At 59.3% G+C, this 15,562-nt stretch overlaps 1 protein-coding gene across 2 annotated transcripts in view; it reads right to left on the reverse strand.

The window, feature by feature from the left end:
* The window catches only part of ASIC4 (acid sensing ion channel subunit family member 4), a 28,983-nt gene extending 23,060 nt beyond the window's left edge, over positions 1-5,923 (reverse strand). For both annotated transcript variants that reach the window (XM_054515476.1, XM_036387071.2), the window contains exon 1: positions 4,643-5,923. In XM_054515476.1, the coding sequence (XP_054371451.1) occupies positions 4,643-5,218 (576 nt within the window). In that variant the 5' untranslated portion in view covers positions 5,219-5,923. The remainder of the gene's footprint in view (positions 1-4,642) is intronic.
* Positions 5,924-15,562: the final 9,639 nt, after the last annotated feature.

A 15,562-nucleotide genomic window follows, 5' to 3' on the forward strand; every position in this document is an offset into this window, starting at 1 on the left:
CAGCTACCCGCTGCTGGGAGCTGCTGGACTGACATTTATTTTTAGACGTGAATTGTATAAATTAGCATTTCTCAGCGGATTAAGCAGCAGGAATTGTGTAAAATTAAATGGCAACGAATTGCATTAAAGTCCCCCGTTTTCTGGCACAAACAGCGCCTCGAGCCGTGCCCAGGCGGCTCATGTGTAACAGCGCCGGAGATGGCGCTGCGCTGCTCCGGACAGAGCACGGCCAACCTGCGACGCGTCTGCACTGCCCGGGACACAGGGCTGGAAAGGCACAAGCACAGTGGCCAGACTGCGAGGATGGAGGGCTCCAGATGGGCTGTGAGCCCCTGAGTAGCTGGCTCAGGCGCTGGGCTGGGACTGCAGGACTGGATGCAGTGAGTGGAATGCTGTAACCCAGATGGGCACAGATGGGCTCAGTTGAGCAGCTCGCGGGCATGGGATCAGTGAGGGATGCTTCAGCCTCTCCTGGGCAATGACACCACCAGCCCCAACCCAGCCAGTCCCTGCCAGGCATGGCAGGACACCCATCACAGTCACGGCCATGTCACTCTCCAAAGGAGGTGATGCTGTGCTGGGACCCCAAGAGCCACTCTGTGCCCCAGCCAGGGCAGGTTCTGCAGTACCTGGAGCCCACTGAGCAGCTGAGGGAGGCCCAGCCCTGCACAGGAGTACAGGGAAAATGGAGTGGTTGAATGCCAGGGGCTGAGCAGGCACCAGGCAGGGCAGGGCAGGGCAGGTGAAAAACAATCAGTCCATCTCTTTTACCCAGTAAAAATAGGTTGAAAATGTGACATTTATTAAGTACGATTCTGGTGGAAAGGTCAGAGAGTTCCCATGTCAGGAACAGTGGGAGAGCCTTGCTAGGAGGAGGCGACAGTCTGCTGCCCCCGCCCACCCCCTGAACCAGGATCTCCTGTGTGCATGTGGAATGCAGCTGAGGATGTTGCCCATCTCAGCACAGGGCTTCCCCCTCTGGGGTCGGCATGGGGTGCTGGGGAGATCCCTCTCACAGCCCAAATCCCGGGCAGGTAGGAGGCCTAGCATGGAGAGCCGGGGCCGCTGCCAGCTCCGAGAGGCACTGCCAGCTCTCAGCAACCTCCCTGCTCCCCCCCAGCTTCCAGCCCCGGCACAACTGGCTTCGGCAGCCACACATCACAAACAAAAGGCTTTTGACAACGAATGAGGTTTTGAGAAAGGCACTGGGCTCCTTCCCGGCCGCGAGAGCGGAGGCTCCTGCTGCAGCCACTGCCGGCAAACAGGCGGGATGCTGCTGCCAGCTGAGGGGGGCCCCTCCATGCGCTTCTTCCCACAGCCCCAAACTCCTGCACACCCCATCTGGCTGCACCCCCATCTCCAGAGCACTGTCGGGAAGGCTCCCCCTTGCCTCAGTGCCACCTGACATGGCCAGAACTGGCCTCGGGTTGTGGCTGTACCGGGGTGCCAGGCAGGGAGCTTAGGGGATGCAAGCCACCCGCGGCAGCTCAGCCCCAGCCCCGTGGGGACACTTCCCAGCCTCCTGCTGAGTGGCATGTATAGAGCACCACGGATTTCCTGCACCAGCACCCTCAGCTCTGCAGCTGCACTGCCCAGCCAGGAGTGCTCCCCACCAAGGCACCCATCGGACAGCGTGTTAGCGGGCACTGGGCAGTGCCCCGAGCACTGCAGGGCCTGGGGGGCTGTGCAGCATGGTAGGCACAGCTCAGTGGGTCAGAAGAGGCTCTGCCAAGGCTCCAGCACGGCCCTCTAGCAGCCAGCACGGGGGCACATTTGTCAGCAGGGCTGCAGGGAGCCTCGCTGCGGCTCAGGGTTGTCCCCGCCGCTGGGGAGATTTACAGCCCAGCCGGGCTTTATTACATGGAAGATGCTTACGCTGGGGATTTTTTTTTTTCCCGATAGTTTCTTAATTTGCTGTCCCATAAAGAATGTGGATTTGTGACGTTGAATAGGGGAAGATCATTTAGCACTCACGGCTCTTACTTAAAGGATCCGCACAAGTTATTTATTGCGTGAGCACGGGCTGCAAGCAGCAGTGCAAGGGGACATGCTCCAGCCCTGGCACTGCTCCTGCTCCTGGACAGGCAGTCGGCGGCAGCCCCACAGCTTGGCCACTCTCATGCTGAAAAACTTCCAGCCTCTGGACAAAGTCCACCTCGTGCCCAGAGGGAAGGAAAGACTCCAGCACGCCTGCAAGTATGGCTGCAGGGAAAGCTCCTTCCCTTCTCCAGTGTCACTGGGGGACAGTCTCTGCTACAGAGGCTGCTCACTGTGGGCTCAGTGCCCTGGGACCCCAAGCCATTTGCCCTACTGGGATGTGCTGCAGTCTGGGAGCCCCCCATCACTGCTAGGACATGCTGTGACTCACACACTCGCCCACAGCAGAGCAGGCACAAAAGCTTGCTGAACATGAAGGCTCACATGGGGACCCAGAAATGGGACCAAAAGCTTGGAGCTCCCCACCACATGAGCAGCCTTCACTGGGGCCACAGCTACGAGGCACAGGAGTACCCAAGCCCACACAGCACAGCTGGGACTCAACCCGCCTGCCAAGAAGCCTGTGTTGTGTTTCAGTCATTCCCAGGAGGCACAAGGGACCGATTTGGCTTAGGGAATGGGAGTAGAAGGTTCCAGCTGCAAATGGTGTGATGCCTTGACAGGTCCCACTGCTGCATGGAAGGGCTCTGGGACATGTTATGTGGCAGAGAGTTGTATCACATCTTCACCATCCCTCCCCACACTCATCTCTGCAGCCTCTCCTGCCCCAGGTTCACCCCTTTGCTGCAGGCAAGTAAGAGGCGATAGGTACGCCCCCTTCTGCTGACAGCCCCTGATACCTCAAAGGCCAGAAATGTTGAGCTGTGGACAGGGTGGGTGGAGGGTTTAGGAGCCCTATACTCCCCTTCTTTGGGCATAAGCCCATGGGTCGGCTGGCACTAGCCATTCTTACACCTGAAACGTGCTCCAGTGCAGAGTGCCAGCACACCAGAGCCTGGCTGCCTGGGCATCCCCAGGGCATTCTCATAAGCAGATGAGGTAGGCAGGCCAGCTGGTCCTGCACAGCCACATGCTGAGAAACTGGGTCCCAGTGACTGTCCTGGTGGTCACCCTTCACTGCCACACAGCACAAGCACATGTCACACACTCTGTCCACGCTGTGGGAAGCCTGTACCGCTCCATCCACCTGAGCTCTGCCCTGCCAACATCACAGTGCAGCTCAGCACACACCAAATCCCATTGCTACGCTGTGCCTCTGCCCAGCACAAGGCTGGGCTCGCTGCCTCCCCCGCAAACCAAGGCTGTGCAGGATCCTCCAGGAGGATCCCAGGGCTGGAGTCAGCATGGCCAAGCCACGTGCAGGACGGTCCAGCACCAGAGCTTCCTGCTCCAAACCCTGCTGAACCACACTGCTCCCTGGCAAACTCCAGCAGCTGGCGTAGAGCAGGCACAGAGCCCAGCAAATCCCCAGGAGGAGGAGTGGGGCTGCCCGCTTGCTGTCCCCGGCTCCTTCTTCCCACTCCACTGCAGTGTCCCCTGCCACCACCAACCCCCCGCACAGGGAGCTCCCCCCTGCAAAGTCTCTTTCCCAGGGACAGCATCACTCTGCACATTGAGCAGGCTTTGTACCGATGGGCACGAAGTGAAACGGAACATGCTGCATCAGCCATTTTCAGCCCCACGGAGCCTCCTCTCTTCCCCAGTATCCTGCACAGCCCATGGCATCACACCCCACTCCCCGGCACGAGCGGGGTTCGGCTGGCAGCGCCGCTCCTGAGAAGGCGGGAGCCAGCTGAGCAGTAGCCCCTGGCAGCCGTAGGAGAGAGGCGGCTCATTTCCAGAGTCATTAAGGTCTGAAAAGGGTCCCATCAGGTATTCCGCCCGTTCAGCACATTTATTTTCCCAAACCACAGCAGGGATTTATGATTCCAGGCTCAATATTGGTGAGAGCTGCACACTGGCGGCGGTCGGCCAGGGGCTCTGTGCCTGGGCAGACTGGGCGCTGCTTGGAAGAGGCCGTGCTGCCAGTCCCGGGCAGTGAGTGGCAGCCCCGGGCAGCCCCCGCTCGCCCGGCTGTAGCCGTGCCTCCAGAGCGGAGCGGCTCGGCATTTGTGCTCGGCATGTGCACACGTGCGTGTGCAATGCCTGCAGTCCCCACATTTACACACATCCCAGTGCTAATCCCACAAATGCAGGAGGGTTCCCCTGCGTACAAAGGGTCTCTGCCTGCCCCCCTGTTCCAGCCCCTCTCGCTGAGTGAAGCATCCTGTGTCAGGGCACTTCGATCCGGGGGAAGAGCAGGCTGGAGCAGGACTCTCTGCCACAGCTTTCCCCCTGGCCGCCGCACACCCACCCTGGGGACCGCTGGACCCTGCTGCTCACCCACCGCGGCTCCTGCCCATGAGCCCCTCAGTCACAGACCTGCGACAGCCCAGTCCTGTGGCGCAGAGCCCTGCTGAGAGCTCCCACGGAGGATCCTCTCCCTCTCTCCCTGTGAAACTTGGAGGGAAACTCAAACAGAGAGAGCTGCAAACTTCAGCAGCCGGAGTGAGCCAGGGAGCCCTGCTCCGGTGCGACGCGATCGGGTGGGTGCCCCCCGTGCCGGTAGGGGCCCCTAGGGAAGCTGAGCCAGGTGTGCACTCACCACAGTGAAATCGCGGGATGAGCAGTTCTCGCCGCTGAAGTTGCAGCTCTTGAGCATGTCGTCGAGTTGGTGGCCGGTGCGGTTGACAATGTCAGCCATGTCGGGGTCAGGGTAGAGCAAGTCCGTGGCCTTGTGACCATCGCGGTCCTTGGGGGGCAGCCCGGTCATGTTGGCCAAGTGAAAGATGTCGGCGTCGGTGAGTGCCGAGTGGCGGTAGCGGTTGATGTTGCAGATGGTGATGGCCGGGAACACCATCTCACGGATGGCCTCCTCGTCCAGGGCCATGACGTGGGGGTGCTCCAGGTAGAGCAGCGCCGACTTGGCCGCCTGGTAGAGGAAGAAGGCGAGGGAGGCCAGGAAGGCAAATGCCCAGAGGGTCTGGCGCACGCCCAGCCGTCCCGACCGGCAGATGTGTCCCAAGCCGTGCAGCGTGCTGGTGCTGGCAAAGGTGGCCAGATCCCGGGAGCGGGGCCGGGCAGGCTCCTCGATCAGGCTCTCCTTGTCCCCTTCTTCTTTCTCCTTCTGCTTCTCATCCTCTTCAGCAAATTTGATTTTACACACGATCTCAATCGGCATCTGCCCCGTGCAGCTGGTGTGCCCAGCCAGCGAGCTGCCCCCTGGCACAGGCACCGGCCGAGAGCCCGGCCAGGCGCTGGGAGGGGGTTCGGGTCCCCCCCAAGCCCCAGCACGGCACCGGGAGGGCCGAGCCGTCTCGGGAGGGAAGCGCAGCCCCTCTCAGCAGCTCCGAGCCGCCGCTTCCCTCTTGTCTCACTAGTCGATCGTCTCCTTGTGCCTTCGCTTATCAGCACAAATACAGCTGTCAAAAACCCCTCTCTCTCCTCTCCCTCGCTCTGTCTCTCTGCCTCTCTCCTTCGCTCCTCTCTGGTTAAGACCCCAGCAGATACAGGCAGCATTTAGGCATCATGTGCTAATAAAATCCAGGGAATACTTAATAATTCAAGACATGTCAACATTATTTCATCGTCAAATAAAGAGCAAGCGTCAGAGAAAAGAGGCAGTGTGAAGGGCCCGGCGCCTCCGGGGCAGGGAGCCACGCTGCGCCCTCTCCTCAGCTCCGGCCCCGAAGTGCTGCCGGAGCCACTTGTTTGAATGGCTCGGGAGCCGCCGGAGCCGAGCCGTGCCGAGCGGAACCGAGCCGTGCCGCGCCGTGCGATGCCGAGTCGTTCGTGCCGCGCCGCGCCGTGCGATGCCGAGCCGTGCCGAGCCGAGCCGTGGCGGGCGGGGCACGAAGCCTGTCCCCCGCCGTCGCCGCTGCCGCCGCGCTCTCCGCCTGGCCCCGCCGTGCCCCGCCGGCCCGTGCGCCCCGGGGCAGAGCGCGGCGCGGCTCGGCGGGGGCGGGCAGCCTGCGGGCAGCTCGCCCGGCGGCCCCCTCCTGCTCGCCCGCCTGCGGACTCCTCCTGCCTCGGCGGCTCCCTGGCCGTTAACCGCCTCCCTGCCGCGGCCCGCCGCGACCCACGGCGGCCAGCGCCGAGTCACGGCCGTCCCGGCCCCGGCCCCGGCTGTCCCGGCGGGATCCGGCCGGCGAGACGCCCCCGGAGCGGGGCTGAACACGGGGCACCAGGGGTGCACTTTCCCGTGCCTCCCCCCGGCCCCGCCGTGTTCCTCGGTGCCCCGGAGCCAGGAGAGCGGCAGTATCGCCTCCCGCGCCCCGTGTCCGCCGCCCTCCTCTCCACCGCGCTCGCTGTGCACTCGGGATGGGCTCATACGGCTTCATTTCTGCCCCCTTCCCTCCCTCCCTCGGTGCTCCTCATTGTTCCACGGCAGCGCACATGTGGGGGGCACCACAGGCAGGGACCAACTCTGCTAGAAAGGCTGAGCCGGGGTAGCCCTCACCCTGTCCTGCCCTGCCGAGCCCTTGCTCCTCCCGGGGTCTGCTCCCTCCAGGGCACGCTGCCGTCGACCCTCGAACAGCCCCATCAGCACCCAGCCCCCGAGGCAGCATTGCCCTGCACGCAGCGTGACAAGCAGGGTGTCCTCCTGCCCCGTCCTGTCCTGCCCGTGGCAGTGGGATCTGCTAGCCTGGCTCGGTCATGAGGTGATGGGTTCAACCTTGAGGCACCAACCACATGGCACCTGGGTCTGTCTCTTCCCAATGCACAACATCTCTGCCAGCAAGTTTTAATCTCTCCCAGTTTCCTGCCTTGGTTTCACCAGCTGGGGACGGAGGGTTTGCTGAACCAACCCACTCACTCACAAGTCAAGCAACCCTCCGTGACACTGCCTTGTGGCACAGTGGTGGGGGAAACGCCATCTCCCTGTCCCCAGAGCAAGCCCAGCACTGAGTACCCCCCCCCAGCAGACAGGGCTCTGCTGAGAAGGTGCGTGCCTGGCAGGGAATCCAGGGTCTCCGGAGGACAAGTGATGAGACAGCCGCCCATGAGCGCAACAGAGGCCTCGCCTCTCCTCGGGGACTGCGCCGCAGGTCAGCGTGACCTTCACTGTGCTGCCAATGCCAACGGCAAAGCTTTCCCCAGCCGTCCGGCAAGCGCACATGCATCTTCAATCTTCCCATCGATCTGTGCATGGCACACATGTTTCTGCCTCTCTGTGGGTCAATACAGCATGATAGGCTGCCTCCGGCAAGGAGCACGCACAGCCCCAGCTGCCTGTTTCTCCCTGCCCAGGGGATGCAGCATGCACGTGCCAGCCCTGCACCTCCAGCTCCGAAGGACGTGGTAGGAGCAGGCTGGGCAGGTGACCCAAGCACTGCTGCCACCACAGGTGCCCCAGCCACACAGCCACCAGGGCCCAGATGCTTCCACAGGGACCCTTGGCTCCCTGGGGGATGCTTGGCCCAGCCGGGACCATGGGCGGAAACAGCCTGATCCTGTGGAAGGAGTTTCCATGGAGTCAGCAATGGCCAGCCCTGCGTCTTTGGTCTGCAGAGCTGGATGTGTAGACCCTGCCTGCACCTCTCAGATGCTGTGGTGGCAAGGGACATGAGGGCATGGAGGGTCTGCCAGGCAGATCACCCCATAAGCACAGACCCTGAGGTACAGGGCAAACTGAGCTGTGTGAGTGTGGGACCAGCTGAAGCTCAATGTCCTGTGTGCTGGACAGTCATGGCACAGGAGCAGGACTGTCCCTTAACTCCCCCCAGGACCCTGTCCTCCATACCAAGGGGATCACGCACCCCTGCTTTCTTTATCCCCCATACCAAGGGGATCACATACCCCTGCTTTCTCTGTCCCCCATACCAAGGGGATGACATCCCCCTGCTTTCTCTGGGCGTCTTCAACTCCATTATTAACTGCCACCTGGACTGGGGACATGTTTCAGCACCATCCCCACAGCATGATCCCCTCCTGAGTGACCAAAGAGGTAAGTCCTCTCCCATCTCCTTTCCTGGCTCTCCTCTCGTGTTGTACTCTGCTTCTGCCTGCCCATCCAGCAAGGGCAAAGGGATGTTGGGGACTCATCTCCTTGCAGGATTACCCAAGGCTAGAGTGCAGCCAGGGTGGGTTGGGATCAAGCTGTGCCCCAGTGAGTGGCACCCATAGCACAAGCCCCATGCCCAGCTGCAGCTGCAGGCCTTTTACAAGCCATGGAGAGGGGAGGACTATGGCTTCACAGCCAGGGAGCTCTGGGAGAGAGAGCATGCTGGGAGAGACAGTGGGATGGAGGTGCAGGGAGTGGGGAAGCAGCATAGCTTGGGAAGCCAGGCAGTAGGGCTTAGGGACTGCTTTCTACCCAGACAAGGCAAAGAACAAAGCATGCGCTAGGAATGGCTGGTGCTGTCTGCAGTGTGTCAGTGCTGCTGACACGTCTGCAGGTCCCCAAGGTTCCACACTGGAGCCTCTCACCTGTGGCTGAGTGCCTGCACATGGAGGCATGAGGCCACATGGGGGGACTCTGTAGTGTATAGTGGGGGTCATCTGCCCCTTCACCTGGCCACATGCAGCTACAGAGTCTGTTCACCCCCTGATGCTCCCTCATCCACTCCTTGGATAGGATGCTAACAGTCAGGAGAAACACAATGCCCTGGGCTCCTGTGCTGACTTCACCAGCCACTGTGCAAGCCAACACGATGGGAGAGCCAGCCAAGGGCTTGCCAGCAGACTGGGAGAGTGGAGTCTCTCCTGGTTACCCCTGTGCCCCCCAGCCAGGGGAATGCTGATCGTCAGGGACTTGGCACAGGGCCCATGTACTACACTCAGATGGGGGAGGCTGCGGGTGCCAGGGAAGACAGGACTGGAATTCAAAATGATGTTGACAAATCGGAGAAATGGCCTGAAAACAATCAGATACAATTCAAAAGGACAAGAGCTGGGCTGGGGTGGGAAGCAAATCTGCCCAGAAAGCAGAGGGCGAGCGGCTGGAGGGCAGGGCTGCCAAGTGGGCAGGAGGGCAGGACAGAGCCTGGCCCAGCAGTGGGCAGCAACATCTGCTTGTCTGAGTTTAACACCAGACCCCAGGACAATCCCAGGTGGATAAACAAGGCATGCAGAGGGGTGGAACCCTCAGGCAGGACATGTTCTGCAGGTGCAGTTATCTGTGTGAGCAGGAGCTGTTTCCAGATGCCCAGCAGCCAGGCAGATGCTTGGAAAAGCAGCTGGGAGTTAGGAGAAAATAGGAGAAACCTCCTTCATTTGGGATATGGGATCTATCAGTTTAATGTGGGATCTCTGGCAGCCCTGCAACTGCACTGAACTCAGTGAAAAGGACAATGTTGCTCAGGGCTGCGTGAGAAGGAGAATCAGCGTGAGGCATCTGAGGCGTTTGCTGGCGGCAAGGCCTTACTGGGAGCCCTGTGTCAGGTCTGGGACACACATCAAGAAAAATCCAAACTAATTGTATGGAGTTTAGAGGATGGCAGTAACAGAGAGCAGTGATGGAAACTGGCTGGAGACACTGGAGCTTTGGGTGAGAGCAGAGGGGGTTAAGAGGCTGTATCCATGGACAAAATAACAGCACAGAAGGAGGGGGCTTTCTACAACATCAGGGCTCTGACACACCCACAGAACACAGCAGGAGACAGGTGAAGCCTACACATGGGAGAAGCTGGCCCCACAGTCTGCAGGGATGCTTGGTGAACCTAACCCTGCTGTGGTGCCCTCCAGCACCCTCATGGTGATTCATCCCCTCCAAGACACAGGCACTGGCTGTTTCTATTCTTAGCCCAGTCCAGATGAGGGTTTGGATGTGATTTCCCTCTCTTGTCACCCAGCCAAGGGATTGACTCTTCCATACCAAGACCCAAACTCCCACTGCACTCCTTCACTGGTGCTGTGCCACTGCAGTGATCTCACCCTCCCAGCCAGCCTGTGGGACTGCAGCTCCTCAGGAGGGGCACAGGGGATCAGCTCAGGGCACCAAGAGTGACGTGGCAGGGGCAGCCCTGGAGGGTGGGGGACATGGGTGACCAGACAGTTACAGACCTGGGTGGTCAGCAGGCAGCTGTCCAACGGGAGACTCCGATCAGGGAGCTCCCACCTGATATCCTGCTGGCCAAACTGGCCAGGATATGGATGCAGCTTGCTGAGTGCTTTACTGCCAGCCCAAGCCATGAGCTGGCTGCTACGTCTTCCTCGCCAGCTCCTCACACTCCAGAGCTGGCGCTGGCCACGGCCCCACGCCCAGAGGGAAGTGGATCTGGGGCAATCATTACTTTTGATCTAATTGAAGGGAACGTGACTGCGGAGCCCAGCTGGCCGCAGCACTCAGCTCTGCCTCATGCAAGTTGCATCCTCTGAGACCCTTGCAAACACGTTGGCTTAACAAGAACAGCCTCCTTCCATGGCCTCCCCGGCATGCTACCGGCGCCTGCCCAGCAGGTCAGTCTGTGCAGCAAGGACAGCAAGTGCCTCGGCTGTGGGGAGATGTGGGATGACAAGATGTCCACTCCAATTACAGGAGAGCAGGGCTGGCGACAGTGTGATGAGCATGCCAGGCATCAGTGCCTGCTGTGGAGCTGGCTGGGGGGAGGCACAGGAGCAGTAATGCTGCCTGCACCCCACTTGCTGAAACTTCTGCAGCATCCTCCTGCACCCACTGGGAGTGGTGGGAGGGAGCTGGACGCACCAGGGTAGGAGCAGAGCCATTGATGTGAGCACTGTTACCAGCTGCATCGTGCTGGCATGGGGAAGATGGCAGCTCCAGTGTGCACACCAGCCTCACCGGTGGCCCTGGTCCCCAGTTTGGCCCACTGTGACAGATGAAGGGTCCGCCAGGGTCAGCAGACACATGGGAGATGCGGCACCCCATTAACGCACTGACCCTATTTACGTAAACTACCCCCATTAAACACAATACCTTATTAAATGCTTTACCCCAATTAAGTGCAATACCTTAATTAATGCAACACCCCAATTAAAGACAACACTCCCATTCAATTTATTCCTTCATTAAGCACAAAACCTCAATTACAAAGTCTCTTTTGTAAGCTGTGTGCATGAGCTCGCACAAGGTGCCCTGGACACCTTTTGCTGCTGCCAGGAAAGCAGCACTGAGTTTATATGGCTTTTGAGGTCCTGCCTCCAGAAATTTAAGGAGTGGGTTTCGGTAGGATCTGAGTGTAGGAGCTTCTGTTTGATGGCTGAGAGGACAATGCCTGCATCAGAGCTGGGTTAAATCCCATGGACACTCAATGGGATGATGGGTCCAATCCCTGTCTGATCATGGGAGAAAAGGGTTGAGCCCAGGCTGATTCCATGGTATTTAATCCTGGTGAGTGGTGAGATCTCACTTGTCACCCTCCTGAATTCCTCTTCCCAGAAATGCTCACCCAGCCAGCTTTTGCCCCTGTGCCCAGGAAGAGGCAGCGGCAGTGGACACTGTGGAGTTCCCACCCATGTGCAGCAGCCCCTGCCTCTGGTCTCCACCTGAGACAACCCACGTGCCTCAGACCCATGCTGTCCTGGCTCTGCCAGGCTGAAAGCCAGCACCCCCTGTCCATGTTTTGCTTTGACCCTGTCAGTACAAACTACCCCCAAACTGAGCCATTCACTTGACTGCACGGCACAAACATTCTCATAGAAAGAAAACAAATCTAAAAGCCTCCCAAATCTATGCAGAAGAGCAAAACAGAGTATCCTCCCCAGCAGGATGCCCAGATGTCAGCACAGAGGGTGTTCAGCTTTCCCAGGAGGATGCTCAACCCAGCACCCATCTCCTGACTCCGGATCTGGCAATGCTCGCTGGCCCATGACCAGCAGGAGGTCAGGCTCAGCTGACGCTGCCCTCCAATCCTGCGTGGGAGGAGTGGAGGAAATGGCCTCACCACCCTCAGAGCATCCCCCACGGCTGGAAAGGCTGTGGCAGACGTGACCAGGGAGCGGCTGCATGGCAGCAGGAGCCCTGGCTCTGTGCATGGGCAATGGGATGTGCACAGTCCCTCCTGCCCTCAGCACTGTTAGGAAGGGGAAGGCACCCTGGGAGCCATCGGTGCAGTGTGCAGAGACAGCCATTTGGTTTTACAGCCTTTTATTGCTGCAGCTGGTTGGTGCTCCCTTCTCCCTGCCATCTTGAGGAGGGCAGTGGGGTGGGCTGGCACATGGCCACACTGTGCTGAGCAGCTCGGCAGTGGCGCACCCTCCTGGGGTGCCACTGGGCTTCCACTGCTAGCAAAAACACCAGCACAGCAGGGAAACAGGCTCAGCCCCCTGCTGGGGCAGTCCCCAGCACTATTTCCCTCACAGCCCCTCTGTCCAGAGCCTGAGACCCCCCACCTCCACCACTTGTCACCTGCCTGGCGGTTTATAAAATTTTAAAGTTAATGGTGTAATAAACGCCAATAATTATATTGCAGCTGCAGCGGGGCATCCTGGGATGAATACATTATGGGAGCTGCAGCAGCTGGGCAGAGAGGGCAGCACTGGGAGATGCTCCAGTCAGGCAGCCAGAGATGGACAAGCTTCACCCAGGTCCTGCTGTGAGCGGGACAACCCCTTGTTTAACTCCCTCCCAAGTGACAGCTGAGCAAAGGTGGCTGGAGGGTGGGCAGAGTGGAAGGGTGATGAACGCTGCAGGGCTGAAGGCCAACCCAGCAGTGTCAGGAAGCCCAGCACCAGGTTCTTCACTGGAGAAGGGCAGCCTGCAAGTAGCCCCAGGGCAGGGCACAGGAAATGCTGGCACTCCAGGAGCACCCACACCGGGCAGCAGGGCTGCACCCCACTCCTCCATCCCATCTCTGGCCCTGAGGGATGGGAGAAGCTGGACAGGAGTGTGCCCAGCCAGCGGAGCATGCGGATCTGCCCTGAGAGACATCATTCAGCTGCTCCCTCACACTCAGCTGTGCCTGCAGGCCCCATCCTGCCCCAACCCCTGCAGTCACTGGTACTCAGTGCTGGGTCAAGCACCCTGTGACTCCTCCTAGCCCTGGACTGCTCCTCCTGCACCATCTGCTGTACTTCACCAAGGCAGCTCCTGCTTCCCATTTGGCTTTCCTAAAAACAACAGAGTCATAAACTGCCAGCAGAGCTGCCTCAGCACAGCAATAGGGCTGAGGTTTTAAATGCACCCAAGTCAGGAGGCTGGGAGTTATGGTTCCCCAGACAGCCATAGCTCAGCTGCATGGTGCCCATGACGGTCCTGCGTGTGCACAGCCGTGCGCCACGGGCAAGGGGCAGAGTTAGTGTTACCATGGGAACCATCGCTCCCCATTTTCCAACATTTGTGTGATTAAAACTTCAACCTTAATGCCATAGCTCCACTGATGGCATATATGGTGGGGGCACCCTGCCTGCCCTCTCCAGGTTGCTGGGCAAAGGGGCTGGGAGCCCAGGAGTGCCCCTGCCCCCTGATGGCTGACGAAGATGTGGTGGGCAGACTGGGTCTGCAAGGTGAGTGGGAAACTGGAGACAGTCCCTGGGAAGGGGACCCTGGACTGAGTACAGCATAGGCACAGCACACACGTGGCCACCAAGCACACTGCATGGGCCCCTACTTTGGTCATGAGTGCTGAGGGCAAGGCAAGTGCCCACCTGGCTGTAGAGCACATGGCAAACACGGCACAGATGCTGTGCCAGGGGTTGAGGAACTGGTGCCTTCATCACCCTGTGTGCTCCAAACCCCAGGCACGCTGCTGGCACCAAGTGCATGTTGCAAACTCCAAACATCTCACTGCTCTTCATCTGCGGCATTCTGCAAATAGGGAAAACATCCTACTGTGGAGCGCCCTGGAAACATCGACCTCAAAGGTGAGCTGGGCCATTGCAAACATGTCACCATCAGGCACCAAGTGCCATCTCCTTGCAGACTGGCAGCTGGTGCTGAGCATGGAGGGCATTGCTGGAGCCACATGTGCCACAGACACTGAAAACTGTGCTGTGAGCATGGGATGTGTGACGGACTGTGAGCTCTGAGTGCACTGGAGTGAGCCTCAACAGGGACAGCACAGGCTGCTGGCACTGCTAACACAAGAGCTGGTGCTAGCAGTGCTCACAGACTGTGCAGCTGCTCCAAAGCAGGCCAGTGTCCAGCACCACACACAAGCTGGACAGCAGGAACACCGCTAATACTGTGCTGCAAGCTCTGTAAATGGCAAAAGCATCAGGAACCTTGTGCTGACCACATCATGGGCTGCACTCACAGAGCACGCTGTGAGTGAGCAGTACCCTGGGCACTGGGGAGGGATGCAGGGCACGAGCTCACACCTGCGGGAGCGAGCGGGAGTGTGCAGGCAGCGGGAGCAGGCTGTGGGCACCCCACTGCGGGCACCAAGGCTGAGCCCACCACGGGCACCAAGACTGAGCTCACCACGGGCACTGCACATGCACTGGCACTGGGCACCAAGCACAGTGCCAGCAGTGTGCTGTGAACACTTATCACACCACAGGAACCGAAACACTGAGCACAGCATGGAGAGCTGGCTGGTGGGAGCACGGGCTGTGCTCCAAAGCCAAATCGAACAGACGCAGGGCACACCTTGAATGGAGAGATTGCTGAGCGCTTGGCAAACACAAACCACAGCTGACACCAGATACTGAAGGTGCTGCAAACATCATCAGCGGCGGGGTGCACATCCTGAGCACACTGTGTATGCCGAGTGCTGCTGACACTGAGTGCAAGGGCTGTGTAAATAACAATGATGCCACAGGTATTAAGTGCTGAGCACTCTGCAATTATCAAGCAAACTGTGGGCATCAAGCGCTGCACACGCCATGACTGCAAACACACTGCAGGCACCAATTTGACAAATACACTCCTGATAACAAGCATGTGGCTGGTGCTGAGGGCACTGAAGAGCATGTGAGTATGGGTACAGAGTGCCACAGGCTATTGCAAACACCAAATCTGGCACAGGCAGAATGCCTGGGAATGCTGCACACATCAGCTCAGGCATTGTGTGCGTTGCAAATGCCCAATATAGCACGGGCACTGAATGCCAACCAAATCCTTCACTGGTTCCCAGCTATGTGCTGTGCTATAAGAAACGTGCCAAGTCACCACCCTCTAATGCTAATACAAACACCAAGTGGATGCAGACACCACGCAGTCTCACGCTGACCATTGAGAACTGGTCATGCTGCAGCCAGACCTCTTCCTGTGCCAGCCTCAATGCCCACTGAAAGGAGCAGCTTCTCCAGGTGCTACGAACACCAGAGTTGGTGGCACCAAGTGCTGACACAGCACATGTCACAAACCCACCCCAGGTGAGCCCCAGCAACTACGGCAAAGGCAGCTCAGCCTGGAGGTTCTCCCACACCAGGGTGCGTGGGGTCCTGCCTGTCTCTTGGGGAGCGACAGCCATGCAGTAGTGCCAACAGTGTGGTGTGTGCCGGTGTGCTCAGGGCCTGTTATTTCATTTTCACTTGTCCCATCCCATTAGCACAGCTGTCTGCCACCAGAGAAGGGAAAATTGATGCTAAACGGGATATCAATTTATCATGGAGTGTGTCACCCGCCGCACGGCTCTGCCAGCCGAGCAGCAGCGACGCGCTGCACCAGCCAAGCAGCACC

Source organism: Molothrus ater, chromosome 7, assembly GCF_012460135.2.
Source record: "Molothrus ater isolate BHLD 08-10-18 breed brown headed cowbird chromosome 7, BPBGC_Mater_1.1, whole genome shotgun sequence".
NCBI lineage: Eukaryota > Metazoa > Chordata > Aves > Passeriformes > Icteridae > Molothrus > Molothrus ater.